Source organism: Acomys russatus, chromosome 18, assembly GCF_903995435.1.
Source record: "Acomys russatus chromosome 18, mAcoRus1.1, whole genome shotgun sequence".
NCBI classification, from domain to species: domain Eukaryota; kingdom Metazoa; phylum Chordata; class Mammalia; order Rodentia; family Muridae; genus Acomys; species Acomys russatus.
In genome coordinates, this window is record NC_067154.1 from 3990620 (window position 1) to 4017334 (window position 26715).

General features: G+C 45.4%; 1 protein-coding gene across 1 annotated transcript in view; it reads right to left on the reverse strand.

Moving 5' to 3' along the window:
* Positions 1 to 26715, reverse strand: part of Tnfrsf19 (TNF receptor superfamily member 19) — an 86677-nt gene that overhangs the window by 53138 nt on the left and 6824 nt on the right. Inside the window, exons 2-3 of the mRNA XM_051160658.1 lie at positions 11711 to 11803; positions 8893 to 9003 (exon numbers count right to left, since the gene is read on the reverse strand). Coding sequence (XP_051016615.1) covers positions 8893 to 9003; positions 11711 to 11788 — 189 coding nt within the window. The 5' untranslated portion in view covers positions 11789 to 11803. The remainder of the gene's footprint in view (positions 1 to 8892; positions 9004 to 11710; positions 11804 to 26715) is intronic.

Genomic DNA, 26715 nt, shown 5'->3' on the forward strand with positions numbered 1-26715 from the left:
GTTCTCCAAAGTTCAGGAGAGGCTCAGATGGATCAGTTACAGTGGCAGAGAAGGGGTGGGGTGGGGTGCATGTCAATCAAAGTAGCCAACATATTATTGTCAGGGCTGGGGTCTCTAAGCAGACTTATTCTTATGCAATAACTGACAGGAGGTGAAAGGGGTCTGAGAACCACCAGTCCCATCCAACAGACCCACTGAGGCACACGGCGTCTCCAGGAACACTGCTTAGCAGCTGCCAGCAAGCCTCAGCTGCGTGGTACAGGTGGCAGAAATCTAACCAGTAACACAGAAGCCTAGACACCTTGAGGAAAAACAGAGTTGAAGGCCTTACAAAGAAACGAATAACTAGGAGCAATACAACCGCAGATGGAAAATGTACCTATGCCCACCTAACCAAAGTTTCTCTAACTTTAGTTAGAAAAAAAACAGAGAAGATGCATGCTTGCAGTGGGAAACACATCATGACCCTGGAGTGTGATGATCCAAACAGGCACCTCATCTTAGAAAAAGGAGGGTTGGGGATGTGGCTCAGTACTAAAACACTTGCCTAGCATGTGCAACACGCACACACACTAAACCTAAGTGCTGAGCTATATTTAACATGGAGAAATGAGTAAACTGGAAAATAAGGTTATCTGGAAGCTCTTCTATGTAGGGAAACAAACTTAATTTTTACTCTTTAAATAAAACTTTAGGGTTTTTTTCTTTTTTTTTTTTTATTGTTAAGTTAGGTCATTAAGCAAAAAAGCAAGATTAAAGACTTAAAGTGTATTACTCTTACACAAATTCACTAATGAGATGTTAAGTATCTTTAGAAACAAATACCCAAGGTGGAGAAATTCATTCAAAGCCTGGGCAAAGGTGCTGTGCTAGCGGGCTAGGCGGGCTGCACAGTACGGCAAGCAAGGGAGCACCATAGGCCATGTGCTAACATGTCTAGATGTTAACATGCTTATGAAACACCAGGACACTGTAGGTGCCGCTCCTGGGGCATTGTGTGTATGGTATAGCTGGGTGGCTATCTCAATGCTTAGGGAAAACTTCTACCTAGGTGTCTTAGTCACTTTTCTATTGCTGTGACAGCATGACCAAGGTAAGTTATAAACGGCATTTAATTGGTCTTACGGTTTCACAGGGTTAGAGTCCAGGATGGCAGAGCAAAGGCTTAGAGACAGGAGCAGCTGAAAGCTCACATCTTGATCCACGAACAGGAGGCAGAGAAAGCACTGGTGATGGCACCAGTCTTTAGAAACCTCAAAGCCCATCCCCAGTGACACACCTCCTCCAAAAGGCCACACCTCCTAATCCTTCCCAAACAATTCTACCAACTGGGGATGAGGCATTCAAACATATGACTCTATGGGGCCATTCTTCAAACTGCCACACTCGGGGAAGACTCCATAGGTATCTGAAATACAGGAACTCTTTATTTTTTTATTAAAAAAAAATAAGTGTTGAGCTGGGTGTAGTGGTACACCCCTGTAATCCCAGCACTCAGGGAGTTAGAGGCAGGTAGATCTCTGTGAGTTCAAGGGCAGCTGGATCTACCAAGTGAGTCTAGGACAACCAAGGCTACACAGACCCTGTCTCAAAAACCAGAAAAATAAATAAATAAAAGCCAGGTGTGGTGGCGCACGCCTTTAATCCCAGCACTTGGGAGGCAGAGGCAGGAGGATCTCTGTGAGTTCAAGGCCAGCCTGGTCTACAAAGTGAGTAGCCAAGATAACAGAGACACCCTGTCTTGAAAAACATTAGTGTGTGTGTGTGTGTGTGTGTGTGTGTGTTGATTGAACGCAGAGCCTTGTGTGTGCTAGGCAAGCGGCCTTCCTTCACTGAGACAGATTCTCAGTTGGTTTGCTTCTTTAACTTTGGGGTTGTAAGACCCACACATCAGTTTTCATTGTAGGTGAAAGCACCTATGAATGTGTGTATGTTACAGAAAGACACATCTTCTCTAATGGGGCCAAGCACACCTATCACCTATCACGTAAGGTGAAAACAAAGAACGTTTTGCATCAGTGAAAGGGCGGGAAACAGATGTTGTGAGGGTCCAGGTCTGGGTCTGTCGTGATGGCTTGTATGAGCCAGGTGGAACCATGGTGAACAGAGTAAGGTCCTAGAGTGAGAACGGGGCAGAAGGACGGGAAAGCGGTGGTTCTGGACAGTCAGAGGAGCCTGGCTCATTATTTCAAAAGTCTAGGAAAGCGGGAAAATGCTATTTGCTTTCTCACTCATTCACCTAAGCGGAAAATTCCTGTGTCTCATTCATGGTGGCTCATTCATTATAGCCTTAGAAATCTGATTGGTATCCATTGTATAAAGACTTCATGTTTCAGCCGGGCGTGGTGGCGCACACCTTCAATCCCAGCACTCGGGAGGCAGAGGCAGGGGATCACTGTGAGTTCGAGGCCAGCCTGGTCTACAAAGTGAGTCCAGGACAGCCAAGGCTACACAGAGAACCCCTGTCTCAGAAAAAAAAAAAAAAAGACTTCGTGTTTCTCCTGTTTCTTTGTTCTTATTTGTTGCAGTTCTTGAAACAGGAAATCTGTCACCCAGGCTGGCCACCAACTCATGATCCTCCTGCCTCAGGCTCCTGAGTAACTGGAGTTATAGACACATATCACCACGCCCAACTAAGACTTCATTTTTGTTATTACCTTAAAACGATTTTGTGGACATGTTTGAGAGTGAGAAGTGTGCATGTGCATGCAGTTCTTCAGACACTCAGGAACTTATTTCCTAGACATGGCCTCACACTAAGCGTGGCACTCACCAGTTCGGTTAGACTGGACCAGCTGACTCTACAACCCTAGTGCTGGGATTATAGGTGCATGCCACTGCGCCAGGAATTTCTTTTTAAAATGTGGTGTCTAGGGATTCAATTCCAGGCCCTGATGCTTCTACTCGAAGCCCTTTACCAACTGAGTCATCTCCTCATCCTCCAAGACTTTATTTCTTTATAGTTATTGACTTATTGATTGGTTTTTCGAGACAAGGTCTCTCTGTGTAGCCTTGACTGTCCTGGACTCACTTTGTAGACCAGGCTGGCCTCGAACTCACAGAGATCCGCCCGCCTCTGCTTCCCGAGTGCTGGGATTACAGGGGTATGGCACCGCGCCCAGCGACTTCCTTTTTAATTTTTTTAAAAGATCAGTTTTAGGTTTACAATAAAACTGGGAGAGAAAGATCCTGAGACATCAGCTGTCTCTCCACAACCCTCCACCCCGACTCCCACCCCTCAGCCACACCCCATTCCCTACAAAGCATCTTCATTACCAACTTCTTCTGCCTGAATGACACATCTGTTTCAGTCCAGCCAATCCACAGTCCCTCTTCTATCACCTAAAAGCCTCCATTTCTCTTAGGGCTCAGTACTGGTGTCCTACAGTTTACAGGCTTGGCCAGCTACATTCTACCTTCTCACGCCTCTCTTCCCTGGCTTATGGCGAACACCAACCTTTTTGCTACCTCCGAACTGTTACCCAGTATATGCACTTAAGGTTCTCCATGTCTTTTCATAGCTTGATCTCCGTTTTGTTTTTAGTGCAGAATAGTATCTCATTGGCTGGATGGTCTGGTTTCTCCCTCACCTACCACAGGATAACTGAACTGCTCGCAGGTCTTGGTAACTGTGCGTAAAGCTGCGTCTGTGCGGATTTTGTGTAGATGTAAGTTTTTTTTTTTTAACTCCTCTGGGTAAGTGCTAACTGTAGGGCTGTTCCTGTAGATATTCTCTTTCAGGTTAGGTAAGTTCTGCCTTCATTCTTGGTTTACTGAGAGTTTCCATATTGAACGGGGGTTGAATATTTTTCACATGGTTATTGAGATGACACATGGTTTTTCTTCCTTACTGTGTCGATGTGATGGATTACACCCATTGAGTCTCAACTGTTAAACCAGCCTTGCACGGCAGGAACGAAGCCCACTTAGTCACAATATCACACTGATAGATCCTAAGGACAGAGGGGAACGCTCTTGGCTTGGATTTGTAAAATTTTGTTGGAGATTTTCATGTCTATGTTCATGAGATTTATTGTTCTGTAGCTTTCTTTTTTTTTTTTTTTTTTGTAATGTTATTGTCTTCTTGACATTAGGTGCTGTTAAGCTAACATCCACCGAATGAGTCTGTGCTCTCTGCTTCCGTGTTAAAGCATGGATTGGGGGGGGGAGGGGAGCACTGGTGTAATTTCTTAACTGGTGAACTCGCTCTGGCTTGGTACTTTCCTCATGGCAGTTTACTAATGACTACTGAGCAGATCTCCTCAGTAGATAAGGGCTGTTTTCTCTTGTGTGTTTCGGTAGACTGTGCCGTCCATACCCTTGGCATGCTTTATCTTGGAGATTATAGTTGTCAAAATTTCATGTCCATAATCTGTAGTGACACTTCCAGTCACTTGTGGTATTTGCAGTATGTGTCTTAGTGTCAGCTTCCTCACTCAGCCTGGTTAGAGGGGTATCCTTGTGTTTTGTTTTGTTTAATCTTCCTGAAGAATCAACTTTTGCTTTTGTTAATTTTCCTTTTTGATTTCTTGTTTCTCTCTCTCTCTCTCTCTCTCTCTCTCTCTCTCTCTCTCTCTCTCTCTCTCTCTCGTTATTATCTACTTTTTTCTCAGCTTGGATTTGATTTGTTTCTTAGTTTCCTAATACAGAAGCTTTAGGTTTTTCTTTTCTAATGCATGCATTAATTCTACACATTTGTTCTAAGTACTGTTTCATTTCATCTCACACATTTTTATAAACCCATCCTCATTTTCTTAGGAAAAGGAAGCTTCTTCTGTCTCTGGCTTGTGGGTTATTTAGCACAGTGTTTTTGTTGTTGTTTGTTTGTTTGTTTGTTTGTTTGTTTTTTGTTTTTTTAACCTCCAAGCACTTGAGGACTTTTCCAACTATCTTCCTGTCCCTGGTTTCCATTGTGTTCTTTTGTCAGTTGATGGACAGGTCACACCTACATTTCAAATATTCTTTTAAATGTGTTAGGAAACACTTAACAACTTGACATGTGGTCCAGGTTGCTGAATCCTTCATGAAAGCTGGAGAAGAATGTGTATTGTGCTGGCAACGGAAGAATGTCACTGACAACCAGTTTGATTGATGGCGGCTTACTGTCAGCTATGACCTTGCCAAGAGTCTGCTTGTGGCTCGGCTGGTTTCTAATAGAAGGATGAGGATGCTGAAGTCCCCCTCTCCTGGAGGATGTGCTCTGCTCACAGTTCACTCAGCCCTCACTTCTCCCTGGCTCACTCACCTCCCTCCCTCCTTCCTTCCTACTTTCCTTCCTTCCTTCTTTCTCTCCTTCCTTTTCTTTCTTTCCTTCTTCCTTTCTTTCAACTGGGAACTCACTATGTAGTGCACACTGGCTTTAAATTCTGGCTCTTACTCCCTCAGCCTCTCAAGGGCTAGGATGACACGCCAGAGCCACCAGGCCTGAATTCTTCTTCACTGTAGGACAACTTCACACTGTCAGAATTCTGGGTTTTTCTTATTCAAGAAAATAAGACATTGTTTTTTCTTTAAATTGTTCACTCTGCTTGTGTTCCCATGCTCCCCAGGAGTGCTAGCCACTTCCACCTCTGTCCCTTGTGGACGCGGCGCTTCCTCTTCTCCCTTGTCTTACGACTTTCCCCCTTGAGTCTGTGCTTTGGTTTCTGGTTCCAGAAGTGTCCATTGATAAGTCTTCCAGCATTAAGATCCGGTCCTTCATGGTATCTAGTCTACCAATGGCCTAGTAGATGCATTCTTCATTATTTATTTACTTATTCATTTATTTATTCAAGTTCTTCCTAAGTATTTCCACCTCTCTGCCTACACTGCCCACCTATCTCAACTAATGCCCATTTTATCTTAGACAGCACATCAGCTATAGCTGTTTTAAACTCTTTTTATGATAATGCCAATTCTTTCACCATGTTTGCTTCCTATGCTTGCTCTGTCCCTTCAAATTCAGCTTTTTGCCTTTTAGTGTGCTTTTTCTTGTGCTGCGTAGGTTTTTGTTTTGTTTTGTTTGTTTTGTTACAAATCACAGCTGATGAACTGGGTAAACAGGATTATTAGTATGGGGAAGCTGTGAGGGCTGGGAAGCAGGCCCTACCGCTCTCACTGTGTCTGTCGTTCTGTGCCCTTGGACTATGACCTTCAAGGTATTCGCACACATTCTCTCTCTCCCTCTCCCCCTCCCCTCCCTCCCCATTACTTCTAAGGCAGGAGAACTCGAGTGAGCAGGCCCTGGTCCTTCCCTCTCCTCTGTCACTTAGGTAATACCCCCAACTAGTAACCCCCAATTTTCTGCCGAGGGTGGGTCTTCTCGAGAGTATACTGCTCTGGCCTCTTTCAGAAGCACCAACCCCCTACTCCCCCCTTCCCCCCACCCGCCTCGCCCTTGCTGGGAGAGAGGTGTTCTCTGTGCTCAGCATCAGGAAAATCACCTCGGTACCCTGGAGGTAAAATGGAGGAGGCCTCACCACACAGGGCTGTAGGGTTCTGCATTCGCCCACTTGTCCATACCAAGGCTTTGGCAGTTGGTCAATGACGGCTCGGCTCGAGCTTCCCGCCCCAGCAGGAGGTTGTGAGGCCACGTTTTACAGCAGCCTGACTCCCGAGGGTTCACTTCTGGAGATCTCAGGACAGTTGATCCTTGAGTTTGTTTAGCTGCAGAGAAGTTTCTGGTCTGTGCAACCAGAGACTGTGGAATGACTTTTTTTTTTTTCCCTATTTAAACATTTTACAGATGGTTGAACCTTCACCTTCTGGTCTGATTCTCTAGGTATTATTTTTATATTCTCTACAGTCAAAGGACGCAGAGAAGAGAATAAACGTTTAGGATGGGTTTTCTCATCTCAGAATCCATATAGTTCCACTCATCTTTTCACAGCGCTGGGCAAAAGGATCTCAGTGGGTGGAAGAGCCATCTATTTCCCTCATGGCTGCGCGGACACTTGAATGTGTTTGCTGGCCCTGGGCAGGAGGACCTGCTGTCTACCCAATATGGCAGAACCTACATCTGAAATAAACATGGGTACAGTCAAGAGGAACTGACACCTTTCTGGTGAGATGTAGTGATTAACAAGCTGTCAGAGAGCTGGAAGCCATGTCAATCCAGATGCAAAGTCAGCACTGGGAAGGCCACGACACAGCAAGCAGAAAGAAAAGCCCTCTCCAAGGATGCGGCTGTGGGATGCGGGACTCTTCCTTGCCTGCGGTTTGTAGCTCGTTGATCAAAAGCCTATGAATGGTAAGACTCCGGTTTTTAAGTAAAAACAGTCTGCAGGGGAGAGGGCTTTCCTTTTAAAGGCCACTCTCAATAAAAACAGAAGTCTATTGCCTCTTTTATAACAGAAGGCTCTGATGCTTCACTAAGAACAAAGCAGCACACCAAATCCTCTCACTAATAACATCTTCAAAAGACCGAAAAATAACGCAAATGGATGTTTAGCTTAGAAGAGGCCAAGAGGAGACACTGTGAAATATGAGCAGCTGCGAGGAGGAGGATATTTATTTATTTATCTATTTATTTATTTGTTTTTCGTGTGCATTGGAGTTTTGCCTGTGTGAAGGCGGTAGGTCCCCTGGAACTGGAGTTACAGACAACAGTGAGCTGCCATGTGGGTGCTGGGAACTGAACCCAGTCCTCTGAAAGAGCAGCCAGCACTCGTAACTGCTGAGCCATCTCTGCAGCCCCAAAAAGATTTCTTAATTGTCGGGAGGGTCCTCCCTTGCACTGAGGTGTATCTCTGTAGACTGTTAATGTTGTACAGGGCAGAAAGCTAAGTGCTGGCAGGATTTTTGGTGCTGTAATTTCTATGGCCCATCATGGTTTTTCGATTTGTAAACACTTTTCCTTCCTCACTTGCCAAAGGACAATCCATATGAGATAGATTAGGCCTTGTCTTGCTGTTGATTGGTTCAGACTGAAATGTGGCTTTTTATACAATAAAAGAGCTGGCAGCCCAGGACTCCTTCAAGAAGCACAGGGACGGGACTTCCGGGCGGGGAGAAGAGACGGGCAGATGGAGAGAGACACACGGAAGAAAGCAGAAAGGATAAAACGGAGCTGTAAGCAAGTAATAAGAGCCGCGTGGGGAGAGGAGAAAGCAGAGAAGTTACGATAAGTTTAGATGAACTAGCTGAGAGACGGCCCCAGCTAAAGGAGTCTTTTTGTGTCTTATTCAAACGCAAGTGGGCCCTGAGAAAGGCCCCCCCTGTTTTTGTTCTTTTGAAACAGGGGTTCACTGTGTAACCTTGGGTGTCTTGGACTCACTTTGTAGACCAGGCTGGCTTCCAACTCACAGCGATCCACCTGCCTCTGCCTCCCAAGTGCTGGGATTAAAGGCGTGCGCCACCATGCCCGGCTAAGCCCCAAAATATTTAACGAGCAGGATTTAAAATGCATATGCCAAAGTGCTCTGTGGAGTGCAGACAGAGTAGTAAAATTATAACACTTGCTTCCTTCAATACCCTGGTCTGCCTCATGACATCCCATCCCTACTCAGAACACAACCAACCAGCGATGGTAACATTCATTTAAAAAAAAAAAGAAGGCCCAAGAAATGGTAGTTATTTCTAGTTTCATTATTCCACCCTTAGTTATTTGTGTTTTACTTTTAAGGTTTAAGTAGAGTATTGGCTCTTTACGATATAACCCCCAAGACATTCTATCACTGAAATACTAAGTTGCATACGTCAATGGTATGTGTAGAATTCTGGTTGTTATAATCTACTTATCTCAAAAAGATGCAGGGGTCAGAGCGGAATTCTATTAGACCTTGCCAAAGTGGCATACTGAGCCAAGAGTCCTGTCGTGTTACCCAAAGAGTTGCTAAGAGCCAACGAAAAAGCATTTGGCTTAAGAGAATGCCACTTCTAACCGAAGTGTAACCACGTACTTGGGATACATACCTTGGACAACTCCATGCCGGGTCCACACTGCTTGCAGAGGACACAATTTCCAGAGCGATCCTTGAATTCTTGCTGTCTGCAGTCTCCGGTTTCACACGTCACTTTACATGACTGGAAGAGAAAAAAATGGTTCCCTACATGTTATCTTCAGCCCGACCCTTTGCACTGCTCACAAAAGAGAGAGAGATGGCATCTGCAGGGTTGCTCAGTATAGAGAGGGAAAACTGCCTCAGCGCGACGATGCCTTAAGCTTCGCTTTAAGAAGAAAGGCCACTTTCTGGATGCGTCCATGGGACAAGTAGATCTGTAACTCATGTCCTTCTTACCCTGTGAAGTGTTTATTCATCCCGTAGCCAGGGCCCCCTTGTCCCAGACTTAACTGTGGTCCCCATCAGTTAGTCTACTTTTCTGGTTATCAGGAGGATGCTGGCTTCTCTAACATGACACATGAAGGAGCGACCCTGCAGGGACCCCAGGGCTTTTGCTACCTGAAAGTTTCTGAATTTAAGCAAACCAACCAACCTTTTATGATCTTAAAGAAATATGAGCACAATCCACCCTAACAATGTATATGCAGCCGAGATGCATTCGTAACACCACAGGAACCTGGGGCTTTCCTTTAGACAGCGCTGTATTTAATTTTTGAGAAGCCATTGTTGGTGCTGTTCGTTTATTGATCTTTGCTTATTTGAGACGGGGCCTCAAGATGTAGCTCAGGCTGGCTTCAAACTCTTGACTCTTCTGCCTCCTCTGCCCAAGAACTGCCACGTACCCAGGTGGAGAGTGCGGGTCACTACATTCACCAAGAGACCGTCTTTAAGAACTCCTACCTGACAACCATGTGCTCACAACCTCCTGAGGATGGAGGTGGCAGCAGTAGAGGTGACAAAGACCAGCTCTGAACTCTTCCAAACAAAGTGCTGTGTGAATCTGAACTCACACCCTGTCTGATTACCACCCAGTGTTCCCTAGGACTGAAGAGTGTGATTGGGCTCAGAGCATAGACCTTGGGTAGAAAATGTATACTGTCGTCAAAAAAAGCAATAACTAAAAATCTCCCCAAATCAATTAGTTTAATTAATCTAGAGCTTTCTAGCTACTAAAAGCAAGTTCACGTTATTACTGTCATTTTTAAAATTTGCTTTAAAATGTTTTAAAATTTGTTCATATATTTATGTATTTACGTATTTATATGCAAGGTGCACATGCAATAGCACTCACGGGGAGGTCGGATGACAGCTCGTGGCATCAAACGCAAGTCATTAGATTCCATGGCAAGTCTCGCTGGCCCTTACTTACCTATTAACAGGCAATATTCTATTAAAAATATTGGTACTGGGCTGGGGACGTAGCCTAGTTGGTAGAGTGCTTCCTAGCCTGAATGAAGAGCTGGGCTCAGTCCCCAGCGCTGTGTAAACCCTGTGAAGTGACAGTGAATGTCTGTAATCCCAGCATTAAAGGGCACAGAGAGGAGGATCAGAAATTCAAGGCCATCCTCGGCTACATACAGAGAGTCTGAGGCCAACCTGAGCTACATCATTTTGTCTTTCACAGTCACATAAAACCACATGTGTATATAAAAATATGAAAAAGAAGTACAACTGTTTAGCATAATAAAGAGGACAAATGGGGGGGAGGAGAGGGGGGAGGAGAGGGGGGAGGAGAGGGAGGGCAGTGAGGAGGGTGATTTCAACACAGAACCAACCACCTGTACGGAAATTTAAAAAGTAAATAAATAAATGCCCTTTTAAAACTATACGGTTGTCTCAAACTAGGAATTAGGCTCGGGTGGGCAAATTGCTTGCTTAGCATTCACAAAGCCCCGAGTTGGATCTCCAGCACCATGTAATATGGCTGTGGCGGTGTGTGCTTGTAGCCCAGGCAGGCAGAAGGTCAGGAGGCCTCTCTCTAGTTGTAGATCCTTATTTTATCTCAGAGTAAATAAATTCAATTCCTTTGGATACCTTCACCGGCCTCTTGTCACACTTTCAAACAGTGCAAGTTCTGTCTCTTAACACTGTCTGAACTCAAGATGGGTACAAATGCCACATCAAATCGATTTAATCTCTTCTGACTGGAGATGTAGGTTAGTGGCAGACCAGTTGCCTAGCATGCACAAGGCCCTGAATTCAACCCCACAAAACAAACAGCAAACAATGGTCTTCTTAGAGTCCAGAGCAGTGGCTCTCAACCTGTGGGTCTCAATCCTTTCCCAGGGGTCACATATCAGACGTCCTGCATATAAGCTATTACATTACAATTCATCACAGTAGCAAGATTACAGTTATGAAGTACCAATGAAAATAATTTTATGATTGTGGGGATCACCACAACACGAGGAACTGTAGTAAAGGGTCTCAGCATTAGTAAGGTGGAGAACCACTGACCTAGGGTATATTATGATAGAAATAGCCTGTAAACCCAAGATTGTGTCGTTAACACTAAAAGTAGTAACATGGCAACTAGTTTTATGATTTTACCTAGATTTAAACAAAATAATTTCAACACTTGTGACAAACAGCACTACCTAACTACAGCAAGCATAATTTGAACGGAAAAAAAATTTAATGCCTTCCTAAATGGAAAATAGTCTTTGTACTATTTAATTGTGTGTGTGTGTGTGTGTGTGTGTGTGTGTGTGTGTGTGTGTGTTTGACTGTTTGTTTTGAGAAAAGATCTTGCTATGAAGCCCAGGCTGGTCTTGAACTTGCAATCTTCTCGCCTCAGCCTGGAGTGCTGCGTCACCACACGTATAACCTGGGACCATGATATGAACCCTTTCTACATATTCACACGAGAGAAAGAAGACTGTACTTACCAAATAGCCTAGGAAAAGCACAGTGGTGAAGAGCATTCTCCCTTGTCCAAGCTGGACCTTGAAAGCCATGGCTCTCATCAGACAAGTTTATCCCTGAAGAAAGTAAGTCACAGACAAGGGGGAAGACACAGTTAACATCCAAAGTCTCAGGGGCCACTCTCTACTTACTATCTAATGATGTGACCACCATTTTTGTCCATATGAGGCGTTAAATGTTACTTTATCTTTTAAAAGCACCACTTCATTTTCTTTATGTGTATGGGTGTTTTGCCGCCATAGATGTCTTTGTACCATACGCATTGTGCATGGTACCCAGGGAAGTCAGAAGAGAGTGTTGGGTCCCTTAGGACTGGAATTACAAATGCTGCGAGCCCCCATGTAGGTGCTGGGATTGAACCCAGGTCCCCTGCAAGATCAGCCAGTGTTCCTGACTGCTGAGCCATCTCCCCAACCTTAAAGGACCACTTTTTTAAAATACCACTGGCCCAGAGAGATGGTTCAGTGTGTAGAAGCACTAGCTGCCCGAGTTCCAGCCTCAAGCTCCAAGAACCAACTCTTACCGTGGTCTTCTGACTGTCAGACAGTGACTGTGCACTTGGCACGTGTAATAAAATTTTATAAAATTTCCTGCCATGTATTCATGCAGGACTCCTACTGGCTCTGGGCTCCCACCTCACCCGGGGCTTTATTTTCCAGCAGCCAGTCTACCACGTCCAGAAGAGCGCCACATTCACACAGCGGCTTGCAACCTTCTGTTCATAACTGTTTAGACGGGGCCAACAGGGTAACAACAGCAACAAAACAACACTTCTAAGAACCAGCGTGTCCCTAGCGTGCTAATTTGCTTACTCCGGAGGCCTTCCAGACCAGTGGTTCTCAACCTTCCTAGTGCTGTGACCCTTTAATTTAGTTCCCTGTGGTGTGGTGACCCCCAGACATAAAATTATTTTTGTTGCTGCTTCCTTTGGCTATTGCTATGAATTGCAATGTAAAAATCTGTGCTTCCTGATGGTCTTAGGTGTCCCCTGTGAAAGGGTCAGTCAACTCCCAAAGGGTCATGACCCACAGGTCGAGAACCACTGGTTTAGCAGGTCAATGATACTATCATTCCTTAGAGGCGGGGGTAGCCGAGGGTCAGAAAGGGCTACGTAACCTGCTGCAGGACACTCTGCAGTTAGAGACAGAGACAGATGCGAGCCCACGTGGGGCAGTTCTAGGGCGATGCAAAGCCCTCTGTGAATGCAAACCCTGCACAGATCTGAGGATCGGCGCCTCCTCCCAGGAACAGATGCTATTTCTAAGGCTGAGCTCCAGCGGCTTCTCCCCAATGCCGCACAACACAGAGAGAGGGTGGGTGATCAGCAGGAAGCTTTCGTCTCAAAACTTCTGAATGTCACTTACACACTGGACGCAACGAGCCATCTCCCCAACCCTCCCATCAGGTGTTTGTTTTCTATCTCTTTTGAGATAAGGTCGTGCTAAATCGCTCCAGACAGGTTTTGAACTCATCTCCTCTTGCCTCAGTCACCCAAAGCAGCTGGGATTAGAGGCTTGCTACAACCAAGCCCAGATCAGGATCTACGTCAAGCAATGATGGCCACCAGGACAGAGAGCATCTGTGTGAACAAGCCCCTCAGCCTGGGGGAGCCACAGTTCCTACAGGCCAATCATCCTGGCAGGACTACGGAGTCCTCTAGCACAGTGGGAAAGGTCACTGACACCGAGTGTTCAGGGACCATAGGAAAGTAGTAGCAAGTGTTATGGTATTGAAAACTTTTTTTTTTTTTTTAATTCTTTGAGACTTTCATGCATGTATACAATGCCTTTGAATCTTATTTCCATACTTTCTCCTAACTCCTGCCAGATTCACCCCCACCCTCCACCTCTCCCAAATTTGTGTCTTTTCAAAAATAAAAATAATCTACTGAATCTAATTTGTGTTGCCCGTGTACTAATTGGATGCGAGGCCACCCACTGCATCCTGGACCTACCCTTAAAGAAAACCAACTCTCAGAAGTCATTAACCACCATTAGCTCCTACGAGGCCCTCCCTGTGCTCAGATGTTCAGTGGCTTGATCTTGGGCAGGTCCTGCACAGCTGCTGTGAGTTCATGAGCATCGCAGTCCTGGGGTGGCCAGAAGAGACTCTTTCACCTCCAGTCCTCACTGACCTCCGGCTCTTACAACCTTTCTGTATTGTCTTCCTTGATGTCTCTGAGACTTGTTGGAAGGTATGTGATACGGACGTCCCAAGTATGGCTGAAAACTCTATAGATCGTAGTCCTCTGTACTTTGGCTAGAGAATTAATAATGTCCGTGTTAACTGCTGTCTACTGCACAAAGAAACCTCTCCAATGAGGTCTGAGACTTGTACTGAGATAGATAGATAGATAGATAGATAGATAGATAGATAGATAGATAGATAGATAGATATGAATTTGTAGGGCTGATTCCTACTATGTTTACTTAGAATACGGATAACTAGCTTTTCAACCTCTGAGGCCCATGAACTCACCAATCATGAGTTTGGATCCAAATTTACAATACCAGGCATGCGTTTCATGTTGTAGAGCTGGCCTTGCATATAATTTTAACAACTGTTGGTTACCCCCATAACATCTGTGCCACTATTATACCCATAGACATATCTTCTCACACCAGTTGTTACTGGGGCTCCCTGGGCTCCCAGCCGGGTAAGATGGTCGATGACTTCCGCCCAACACTCCACATATCCCCTTATCCCCTCCCAGTACTGTGAAATCTAACCAGCAGGAAGGAAGTTTCCTAGTCACTATCTACTTGATTTCTCCTTGTGCTATGATCAAAGTGTGTGGCTTTGCATCATTTGCTTCTTTACACCAGGTTCTCATAGGCAACTAAGAGCAATGCCAATTAGCCAGATTAGTTTGAAGGTCTCCAGACCCCCCCCCCCACCCCTGAAGATACTGGACATCAGGCCCTGGGCTTCTTATTTTGCAACGGACAGCTTCTAGAAGGCATATTATTACCTATATGGGCTAACTCTAATTAAATGTGTGTGTGTGTGTGTGTGTGTGTGTGTGTGTGTGTGTGTGTGTGTGTGTGTCTAGAAAGCTTATATAATGGTAGATTTCCATATGGCTTTCTCAGGTGTCCTTGGTGTTAGTTACTTCTCGCCTAACTCCCTCCTCTGCCCTCCCTCCCTTCCGTCTCTCCACTTAAACATCTCCCTCCCCAAATTACGTGCCCTCTCCTCTTCATGTCACCGACAACCCCTTCCCTCATGTCACGACATTTTTATTGAGCATCTAACTACCATCCATGGGACAATGGTCCTTGAAGACTCATCCCCTGCCAGGCCACTGTGGGAGAACACAGTGACCCAGGGCAGCAGGGTCCCAGGGCAGCCTGTGGAGAGCAAGAACTAGTCCATTGTTTGAACCAAGCTCTCACAAGGCCAAGTCCTGTGCTTATAAGGAGCACATTACTCTTTCCTTACTTTTAAAAATAGGTATCTATCTCCATACAATAGGAGAGAAGGTCAGAGGACAAGAGTCAAAACTGCTAGTACTGATGGTTGTCAAATCAAATTTCTGTCTGGTGACCCCACACGGCATCTTAGACATTCTGTCATGTCACTGCAGACTTGAGGTCTTGTGTGGCTGGATCCAATGGCCTCTTTTACTAGAGCAGGTGGGATTGCATCAATGAAGCTGATGACAACTATATAATGAAACGGCAAATTTAATTTTACTCATTCAACCCAGTTTGAGCAGAAAGCTATGGTGGGGATGATACTAACAAGGTGCACCTGGAGGCAGCTCGGTGGGCACCACTTTCTTCTACACGCCTTCTATACCCTGGCCAAGGAGCACTTTAGAAACCAACCACTTCACTGGTGGAGTGTTATAAGTGTGACCATGAATTTCCTTGAATAAAATGAGATTTCCTTATGAAATTCTGTGGCATTCATAAAAACAAAAGAAAAATGTAATGAAATAACTATTTGTTGATAATATTTAAAATAAAAGAAAAAAAAACAAGACAATAAAAAGGCGGTTTGTGAAACTGTGTTAAAACTATAGCATTCCGAGATTGGGCTCAAAGACATAAAATATGAATTTATGTTTCAAGATTCTATGTTTTTGGCATTAACTCATCAAGGCCAAGAAACACAAATGACTATGCCTCTATATAATGGTCTGTTAGTCTGTTAGTCAGGCGATGGTGGCAAATCGAATGCCTTTAATCCCAGCACTCTGGAGGCAGAAGCAGGTGGATCTCTGAGTTCGAGGCCAGCCTGATCTACAAATTGAGCCTAGGATAGCCAGGGCTACACAGAGAAACCCTATCTTGAAAAACTAAAAACAAACAAACAAACAAACAAACAAAAAGTCCATGCTGGAAACACCTTCCAACGACCCTACATCCACTTCTATGGGTCAGGTGCAGCAAAACTGGCCCTAGCTAGCATCTCAGAACAGGCACTCCTGCCCTGATGTCTGCCTGCAGCCCCACCAAGGAGGGCAGAAGCATCAGAACTGGGTCAGAATAAGAAGGTACAAAAATCCAAAAGTACAGGGCTGGCACACATCGCGCCAGCTGCTCTGAAGAGGCCCTCACACACCAAGCTGCTCACCCTGCTTGGCTGCCTGAATGGACATTAATGCAGATGTGTCCCAGCTGGCCCAGCTTGGCAGGGACAGGAACATAACAGGTGCCATACAGGCAACCCCTGGCACTTGCTGGCAATAAACAAAACAAAAACCCGTGCCACGTGCACATGGGCAAAGGGACCTCAGAGGCGGCAGCTCAGAAGAGCAATACCCAGGAGACTCCAAGTCAGCCAGGCTGGGCAGGCCTCTAAAGCAGTCTTTAAACCAATGCCTGCCAACCATGAATGTAGCTTGGGCACTTTGGCATGGGGTACCCAGGACCTCGCCTCCCATCATGCGCAGTTGCTTGCTTCTCTCTCCTAGTCTGTAGCCAAGGCAATGCTTGGGGGCTTGCTGTTGTTGTTTTGGGGTTTTGTTGTTGTTTTTTAATGTTCACTCTTTATGTGTATGAATGTTTTGCCTGCACTCATGTGTGTGCACCACGTGTGCCTTCGGAGGTCAGAAGAGGGTGTCAGATGTCCTGGTACTAGAGTTACGAGCAGTTACGAGAGCTGCCACGTGGGTGTTGGTAACTGAACTCAGACCCTCTGCAAGAGCAACAAATGCCGAGGCACATACTTGGGTCTTTAAAAATAATTTTTGGTGTTCTGAAGGACTTCCTTGACACAGGAGCCAGCCTATCAGCCCTGAGGCCATACCGAGGTGAGGCCAGGCGTGGCTTGTCCCTCACATGGAAGCTCGCATAGTTTTTCAGCTCCTCTTTTCACTGTGTGGCTTGCTTCTCTTCCTATATTCCACCACCTACCAGCCTTGTGTGTTTGTTATGTCAGTCAGGGCCTGGAGACTTAATGGCCAGGACTTCAGTTTCATTCCAGGATTGCAATTCGCACGGACTGTGTAGGTGGGACATGCTAAGTGAAAAATAAATCAGAGATAACGTTAGTATCTTAGAGTTGTAAAGGACGAAGTAATGTAAGTGAGAAATAAGTGCCAATATAGCACGAAGAGTGAAATATAAGTGATTGTAGTGGAACAGATTCCAGGTCAGGACGTCATTCTTGGATGCAGGGCTCTAAGAGAGGGGCTGTCTCTTGTCTAAAACGCTTAGGGAGGTGGGGCTGGGAAGATGACTGAGTCCATGAAGATCAAAAAGATCTGAAGTTTGGCACAGACAGACAGACAGACCCTGCCATGGTAGCACTGGGGAAGTAGAGACAAGGGAAGCTCGGATCCCGCCAGCCAGCCAGTCCTGTCCAAATAATGAGCTCCGGGTTCACTGAGAGGCCCTGGTTCAAAAGGTAAGGTGGGGCTTGGATGTATGCTTTGGGGGTTGACCTCTCAGTAACGCACAGCCAACCAGGGGGCTCATTCCTATGGAGGACTAGTCCCCTCTCTCTCAGCCTGTAGCTGTTCATCTAAGGTTTCCATCAGGGTTGACATTCAACCGGGGTCATCATTACTTACATTTTGTTTAGGCAATCACAGTAATGCGTTTACTCTTAGGGATTAAAAAGAAATTCTTATCAATTAAAAAAAGAAGAAAATGAAAATGTAGTAAAGGTCTCGGGAGAAATTGAATAAACAGCCATGTTTTTAAGTAACCAAATGTATTTTATGTATTCTAAAAGTATGCTGCGATCAAAATAGTCTTTTTAAAAACTTGCGTTTTTAAATGTTCTTTTAAATTAACTTTTATTTTATTGAATTGGTGTTTTGCCTGCATGTATGTCTATGTGAGAGTGTCAGATCTTGGAATGAATTACAGGCAGTTGTGAACTGCCATATGGGTGCTGGGATTTGAACCCAGGTCCTCCAGAGAAGCAGTCATTATCCTTAGTTGCTGAGCCATCTCTCCAGCCCCCAAAAGCAGCCTTGAGCTGGAGAGATGACTGATCAGTTAAGAAAACTGGCTGTCTGTCAGAAGATGAGGGTTCAATTCCCAGCACTGACATAAGGGGCTCACAGCCATCTGTAACTCCAGCCCCAGGAATAGGACGCCCTCTTCCATCTATCAGAACCGCAAGCACGTGGCACACAAGCACACATGTAGGCAAAACACTCATACACACAAAATTTTTAAAAATAAAATTAAAAAGCAGTCTTTCGCAATGAGGTCTGCCTTATAAACTTAACATACAGTCGATTTCTCAATACATTCCATAAAACACATGAAGGATGTGTGAGTTCTAGTTGGTAGGTATAGGGTCATACTGTTAACTGCGCTGTTTAAATTGTCTATAACACCATACAAAACTTGCTTTGTTTGATATTTAAAAAAAAAAAAAAAAAAAAGATGGGAAATGTAGAGAAAAACACCCAATGACCCAGGTACATGCTTACACGACTCCAAAATAAAATAAAATGCTTGAGGCCAGAAGCATTTTAGATTTGGTAAGCCTGCAAGTTTTAGAAGGTGTTTGTATACATAATGGCTGGCTTGAGGAGTGGACCAAGGTCTAGAAAATTAAATCCATTTATGTTTTATATTCACTTTGGCCATATAGCCTAAAGACCATTTACCCACGTGTCAAGTGTGGGGTGTGTTGGTTTGTTTGGTTGATTGGTTGGTTAGTTGGTTGGTTTTGTCTGAGACACAGTCTCACTATGTAGCCCTGGCTGGCCCCTATAGAAACACCACCACCCACCCCCTTCCGGCCTCTGTCTCCCTCCTAGTGCTGGGCCATCGTGCCTGGCCTTACGGGAAGCTTCCTGGTGTGGAATTTTCTCATGTGGCATCATATCAGATTTTGTTGAATTTCAGATCCTGGATCTCTGGCCTAGGGATGATCAACCTCAGTCAACAACTGTCTCTAAGAAGAAAAAGCGGATTTTTATCATTCTAGCTTAAACAACAAGCAATGTTTCTAACATTAAATATGAGCATCTTTAAACTAGTAAACCATCAAAGCGTATGAATCTAAGAATACTTAGAATGATCCACATAATCTTTTACAGAATAAATCATTTCATTTTCCTTATTCTTCCATCTGTTATATTTTATTTTTTGGTTTTTGAGATAAAGTGTCACTATGCAGGCCAAACTCACAGCAAACCTCCTGCCTCATTTTCTGTATTATGGAATATTTTGGTACAAGCCAGCACACCCAGCCCCTAATTTCTACCTCTCAAAAACTTTTAACCCACAGATAAAGTGGATGGGACTTTATAGCAAAACTGTAACATTATATAATAAAGCAGCACTTGACCATGAATTTTTCTAATAGGAATAAGATAAAACATTAAAGAAATGGGAAATTAACAAGCTTACTGCTTTAAAAAATAAAAAATAAAAGCCTTAGAAATAAAGCAAATGTATTAAGTACAAATTGCTTACACTGTGATAATTGGATAAGTGGCTTAGAAATAACAGGAGGGAAAACAGAAATTTGTCATACTGTTTTCAAATAGGAATAGGACAACAAGCCTCAGCCTGTGGCTATTCTGTCTGTCTGTCTGTCTGGGTTTGTTTGTTTGTTTGTTTGTTTTGAGACAGGGTTTCTCTGTGTAGCCTTGGCTGTCCTGGACTCACTTTGTAGACCAGGCTGGCCTCGAACTCACAGAGAGCCACCTGCCTCTGCCTCCCGAGTGCTGGGATTACAGGTGTGCGCCACCACGCCCAGCTCCTATAGCTATTCTTCTTCTTTTTAAAAGATTTATTTATTCATTATGTACACAGTGCTCTGCCTGCATATCCTCATACACCAGAAGAGGGCACCAGATCTCATTATAGATAGCCATGAGCCGCCATGTGCTTGCTGGGAACTGAACTCAGGACCTTTGGAAGAGCAGGCAGTGCACTTAACCTCTGAGCCATCTCTCCAGCCCTCCTGTGGCTATTCTTAATCTTATCCTAACTTGACTGTGTTCTGAAAATCCTTATCCATGCGGGGGGAGTGGGGGGGAGCTGGCAGCCCTGGTGGCCTAGGAAGCTTGCAGAGTTGTGTAAAGGTTGAGAGGACCGTGCACACCGGAAGGGAAGTCAGAGCGGTTCTCTCCAAATAACGAAATGTTTGTGCCTAAGGACTCCACAAGTGTTAAGGTTTTCTGCTGCCAAACTCAGCAGTTCAAATTCCCCAAAGTTCAAAATCATCCAGGGCTTCAGCCAGGCCTTCTAGTTCTGTTTGTTTCATCCGCACAGAACTTACCCTCCGCTAGGGTTTCCTGAGATGGATTCTTGTTACTTCTTGAGTTGCGAGCTCAATCATGTTTGCTCTAGGGAAATGTCAGAATTCTCAAAATGGTCGCGTAACAAGTACACTGCTAATAAGTCATGAACGTTTTCTGAAATCTACTGACCGTTGATCCTAAGATACAAATAAAACAATCATAGCATCGTCTGATCGTGAGTGCTCAAAGACAGTTGCCCTCAGGACTGTGCACAGCCTAAGACACAGCTGTTAAAATTTTTATTTTGGAAGGAAGCCTGGGTAGATTCCAAAAGGTCTTTAAACCATTTGGAGTGTCTTCTTGCGTAGGCTGTCTCCGTCCATGCAGAATTTCCTCATGAGACCCATCCAAGTTTTTTTTTTTAAAGAGAAACGCAATCATCGCAGCCGCATATAATTACTGATGGATGACTCTTTTCTTTTTAAAACCTGGGGTTTAATCCTACGGTTTAAAAAGCATGCGCTTTGTGATGCGTGGGGCTAGAAGATAACCCAGTTCTATTTAAACATCTTACTTTCAAATGTAAACACTCTCAACAAATAAAGTGTGATGAATGAACTCCCAGCTTGGCCTGCACAAACCGGAGGCCGCTCCGTTCATACTGCCTTGTTTGTCTTTTTCTTCAGCCTGGAGTTTCCTTTACAAAGCCTATGGCCGTCCAACAGTCACCTGCTGTGGGACACATGTAATAAACTGCTCCGCGGCCCCTCTGCCCACTGCAGCTGCTGATTCGTTCACGTGGAGGATACATTTAGTCTACAAGGACATCCTTAGTCAACCCAGATTCCGCGCTGGTGGAATTTGATGGCCTGGCCTAGAATTTTAAATGCTTGGATTTAAAGACTGACTTCTCAGGTTTAAAAACAATTCGCAATTTTGTCATGAAAGATGCATGGAGCTTTTTGGTTGTGATGTGGTGATTTTGGGGTGGAAGTGGTCTAGAGGGTTGAGCAAAACTAAGGCTGGGTTCGGAGATTTAAATACGTGGAAAAGGAGGAGAAGGAAATTTGCATGCGCGTCAGCACAATTCCTCACACTTGTTTTAAAAGTCTCAAACAGGCTCTGAATTGCCTAAGTGCTGTAACTGATAAATTACGTTAACGTATTAAAAGAGAACATGCAAAGTCGCTTGCCAGTCCTAAGTCACTCACTGTCCACGTGCTTACAGCTCATTTGCATTTGAAATATACATGAATTAAATTTTGAATCATTTAATTAGCTGGGCTTTTTTTTTTTTTAAAGACTGTAAAAACATCTTTTTAGGAGCTGGAAAGATGGCCCAGTGGTTAAGAGTACAGGTTGCTCTTCCAGAGAAGCAGAGTTCAAATCCCAGCACCCACAGGGCAGCTCTTGACCATCTGTAACTGCAATCCCAGGGTACCCAACACCCTTTTCTGGCCTCTGCAGGTGCCTCATGCACATGTTACACAGGCATACATGCAAGGAAAGCACCCATACACATAAAATAAAAGTTTTTTAAAACTTTCTAAGAGTCTGGGAGATGGCTCAGTAGATAATAATGCTTGAAAATATGAGTTCGGATTCCTAGCACCCACATAAGAGCACGGGGACAGGAGACAGGCGGGTTGCAGTTCTCCAGTGGTTTACCTGAAAGAACACGCTTCAGGTTCAGTGAGAGATTCTGTCTCAAGGGAATAAGGCAAATAGTCATAAATATATTCAGTTGTCCTTTGGCCTCCACATGTCTACACACATGTATGTGCAAGCACACACACATGCACACAGGCACACACTCCTTGCACATTTGCAATGTCCTTTATACAATGTCTTTTACTGGGAAAAGGTCTTTTACACTGTAGTCACTGCCATTCTCAGTGCATAAGAGTTCATATTTGGGGCTAGAGAGATGGCTCAGAGGTTAAGAGCACTTGCCTGCTCTTCCAAAGGTCCTGAGTTCAATTCCCAGCAAGCACATGGTGGCTCACAACCATCTATAATGAGATCTGATGCCCTCTACTGACGTACAGGCACACATGCAAGCAAAACACTGTATATGTAATAAAAAATTTTTTTAAAAATTTAAAGTTCATATTTGTTGGCTTCAGAATCATAATCCTGGACTGGTCATTAGGTGCTCCCATCAAAGAAATAATATCTACAGTTGTCCCAGAAAATATTGTCTTAACGTCTCAAGAGTGAACAATTACTATGGAAAAGAAAATTCTAAAGTCAATAAAGCCATGTGGCCCTGGTAATAAAATAAACATCCTGAGACATTTTCATTGATTAAAAAGTAAAGAATTTACAGAGCTTATGATAATGCTTCGTGCATTCATGCCAAAGCAGTATTTTCACAAGTCACTCTTATATTTTTGTATTCCTTTCACACCAACTCAACATGCAAAGAAAAATTCTTTTTGTTGTTGTTGTTACCCATACCTCTGAAAACTTCAGAGATACATAGCTTCCTCCACAGAAAATAGTCGAAGTAAATACTAAACTAATGTAATATAATTATCCCTGTGCATATAAGAAGTTGATCATGAAATGATAGCACAAAAATAAATTATTCTGTTTACATAAGCCGTGTCTAGCAATACCCATTTCCTGTGTCTATAAACTGCTTTGTAGTCAAAGGACATGTCACTGAAGTAAAAAAAAAAAATCATATCTTCATAAATAAATTGAATTTAACTGTTTCACTTAGAGAAACACCCAGTGGTGTTTATAGTTTTGCTTACAAAGTGAGTCCTATTATTAAAATGAAAAAAAAAAAGTCACATGGATTTTTAGAACGCTAGATATAGGCTTAGTGGTTAGTTTACTGCTACTAAAGCTAATCATTGGTTTTGGATGCTCGCCAAACTTGAGATCCGAGAATACATCCTGTAATCCCAATACTGGAAGGCTGAGGCAGGACTGGAGAGGGCTCAGTTCAAGCACAGCCTAAGCAACATAAGTTTGACGCCAGCTTGAGTTATATTTATTCCCCACCCCCACCCCCGAATAAACCGAATAAAGTAATGGACTAACATATCTAAACTCAGGGGGCGCTGAGAATCCTGTGAGAGCTGGCTTCTCTCCTCCAGTCTATGACATGCTCGGCTCAGAATGTACTAGCAACTCTGGCATTCAAGAATCCTTTTCGCACGCAAAGAGAATGATTCTGGGCTACAGATGGAGCTTCTAAATGTTCCCTTTTTGGCCCGCTCAGCTGCAGTTGGGCAGTGAGTGGGGCGTGGGCGCCAGCTGGGAGCTCCGAGTGGCTGGCTGCTCAGAGAGTAGGTGTGCTAGGCGCGATCTGCATACACGCACACGCACACAGACAGACACGCACGCACGCACATGTGCCTTATAAACTCATCCTTCACAGGCTACACTTTAAGTCCTGTCACTCATTCTTTCGTCCCCAAAGAGACTTGAGGGTCCAGGGCTGTCCGTCACTCAGCCCGCTTCTCCCCGCACGTGCGCCCAGGCAGCAAGCCCTCCCTTCCTCAGGCAACCACTTCCCCTCGGCTCCGATCCCCCGGCAAACTGGGTCCTGCAGCGCTGCAATCCCGTTACAGAGACACCTACCTTCCCCTGGTCCTGCCCGGTGGCGCCCGACTGCAGTCCGAGGCTGGGGCTGCGCCGGGTGCGGGCTCCAGGCTGCGCAGGGATCCTCTCCCGCCGCGCACAGAGCAGCTGCCGCCTCTCCTCCGCTCAGTAGCCCGGCAACCGCTGCTGCCGGAACTCGCTCCGCCCCTGCTTGCTGGGAGCCCCGCCTTCGGATCAGGCTCCTCTTCCAGATCTCCCCACACCCCTAGTTAGTCCTGGCGTTGGGGGTTGGTGGGAGCTGGGGGGGGGAGGGGTAGGAGCCAACTCCAGGGTCCTCAACGTGTCCCCAGCCTGGTTCTCAAACCTAGCGGCTCTCATTGACGGCACCCCGCCTCTACTCTGTCACCCGGCCCCCATCAAGGCCGTGACACCCCTTGGGTCTCACCTGCCCCACACCTGTGCTGAGCAAGCCTTGGCTCTCCCGACCTCTGCTCTCAGCTCTAGTTATGGGCTCCCATCATGAGGCCAATGGTTGCAGTATGAACAGGGTTGGACGGGGGTGGAGGGGGGTGGGGGGTGGGACAACCAAGACCACCAGGTTTTGTTAGGAGCAAGAAAGGAAGAAATGAGTCTTCCAGACATATTTCTCCAGGATCTCTGTGCTTTTCCTTTACCAGATCACATCTCACCTAGGGCCTGTTTTCTTCACCGGAGAAAAGGCCTGAGAAGATCAGACCTCTCAGCTCGGGTCCCTGAAGACTGTGAGGACCCAGCTCACAGGTACTCACAGATACAGGACCAGCTCACTGCATGGTACCTCCGGAGGCTGAGCCTGGGGTGCCGGATTGCCATAGCCCTATTCCTCATCTTTGCTCAGGACCAGCCTAGTCCAGTTGCTAGGTTCACCCAGTAAACCTGACCCACTGGCCAAGGGGAGGGGACATAGCAGAAGGCAGGTCCAGGCTCACAGGCTCCCCTTTTCCTGTGACAGGTAATGTTTAGAGCCTTAGTTTGAACACCTGCTTTATATTAAAATAGATCTGTGCTGTGCTATAGGAATGTAAGGCATTCCTGCCCTGTGCCTTCAATAATTGGGTCAGCGGGTAAGGTCCTCCCAATCCTGGGAACTGTGCATGACTTTGATGCACAGGCACATCGCCAGGTTGGTCCTGTGTTGATCTGCCCTTCCCTAAGTCAAGAGCCCCTCTCCTTGGGATGGGATTTGCTCCTTAGAGCCTCAAAGGATATCTTGTGGAGCGAATGGCTTTTACCTTCAGCCTTCAAATACACAAGTTTGTGACCCGATCCCCACACTGCAAACAACATGGCGGAGCACTCCTTCACCGCTATCGCTCCTAAGAGTCACCTTTAAAGGTGGAGACTTTGAACGTAACAGACCCAGAACACAAATCTCAGGAAGGAAATCTACAGGTGGTTGGCAGGTAAGTGCTTGAGCTTATTTGGATGTCCAGGCGAGGATGCTTGTCGCTGCCCTGTGCATCACTAGCACTCTCCAGCGCCCGGCTAACATTCTCATTCCTGAATGGCGGTGATGCAATCCCTGGACCATTCCTTTCCCCCACCACACCTCCATCTCTTGAGGGCATGTCTTATTTTCTTGATAGCCCGGAGTCTCCTAGAGTAATCATCAGCCCATCTTTAGCAAACTAAACCTGGCCTTCCTCCCTTGCAAGATCTCTGGCATTCGCCCTTCTTGTTTCCTTTACCTCCCGACCAAGCACCTCCTCCACAGTACTTTGTCTCCCTGCCCCACCCCCACCCAGGAATATGAACCACAGCACCCCCCCCTCCCCGTCCCCCTCCACACACACCCCATCCTGTGGCCTGTCTCTCTGAGCCAAGGCTGTTGGGAGAGGGCACTTCCATACTCCTAGGATTCGCATGTAAAGATTTCCACATTTGGGCTCCGCCCACACTTTGAGCCTTATCTTCCTCCAGACTTCTAGCTTTATATTCTGACCAAACTGGTCTGCTTGCCTGGCCTCAACTGTGTCCTGAATCTGCCCTTTCTGTGTTCTAGAAGCTTCCTCATTATGCTCATGCACCTTGCCTACCTCCCTCGACTGTTTTCTCATATTTCAGGAAGTCTTGACTCCCACCGTCGCCCCCCCCATCCTCAACTTTATTTCCTCCCTTTCAAAGGTTTGCGATAATTCAGCACTTGTCACAAGCCTCGTGGCAAGAGGGCCTGTGTATTTTAGGATTCTTCCCCCAAGGAGTTAAAAATGCTTCTGGAAAAGGGGCAGATTTCCCTCCGACTTGTGCCTCCGATACCATCAACCATTCCAATAGATGCTAGTGCCTGAATGGTTTGGGGTGGAATTTAATCTGCTGACCAGAAATTACCTTCCCTGACTTCAGCCAAGTGCGGCTGTCCTGTCCGACCTCCTTTTGTACTTTGAGACAGCAAGCCATTATTCAGCTCATTAGTTCTTGGATCCTTTCATGTGTTTGATTGATCTTGCCAGTTAGCCTGTTAGCTCACTGGGCAGAGAGACCCAACTGTGAACACACACGGGCTTCAGGAGCAAGTGATCAGGTCTGGATGCCAACTTGGCACCCACTAGCTGCATGGCCTTGGAGTGGTTAACCCCGGGATAGTCACTTCCCTTCTTCCTCTGTAGAGCAAGTCGCTTCACTGGAGGGGGTTGGTAAATAATGCCAGGCATTAAACCTCCTAGGCTGGCACTTGGCACAGGTGCATACTTAGTAAATGGCACTATT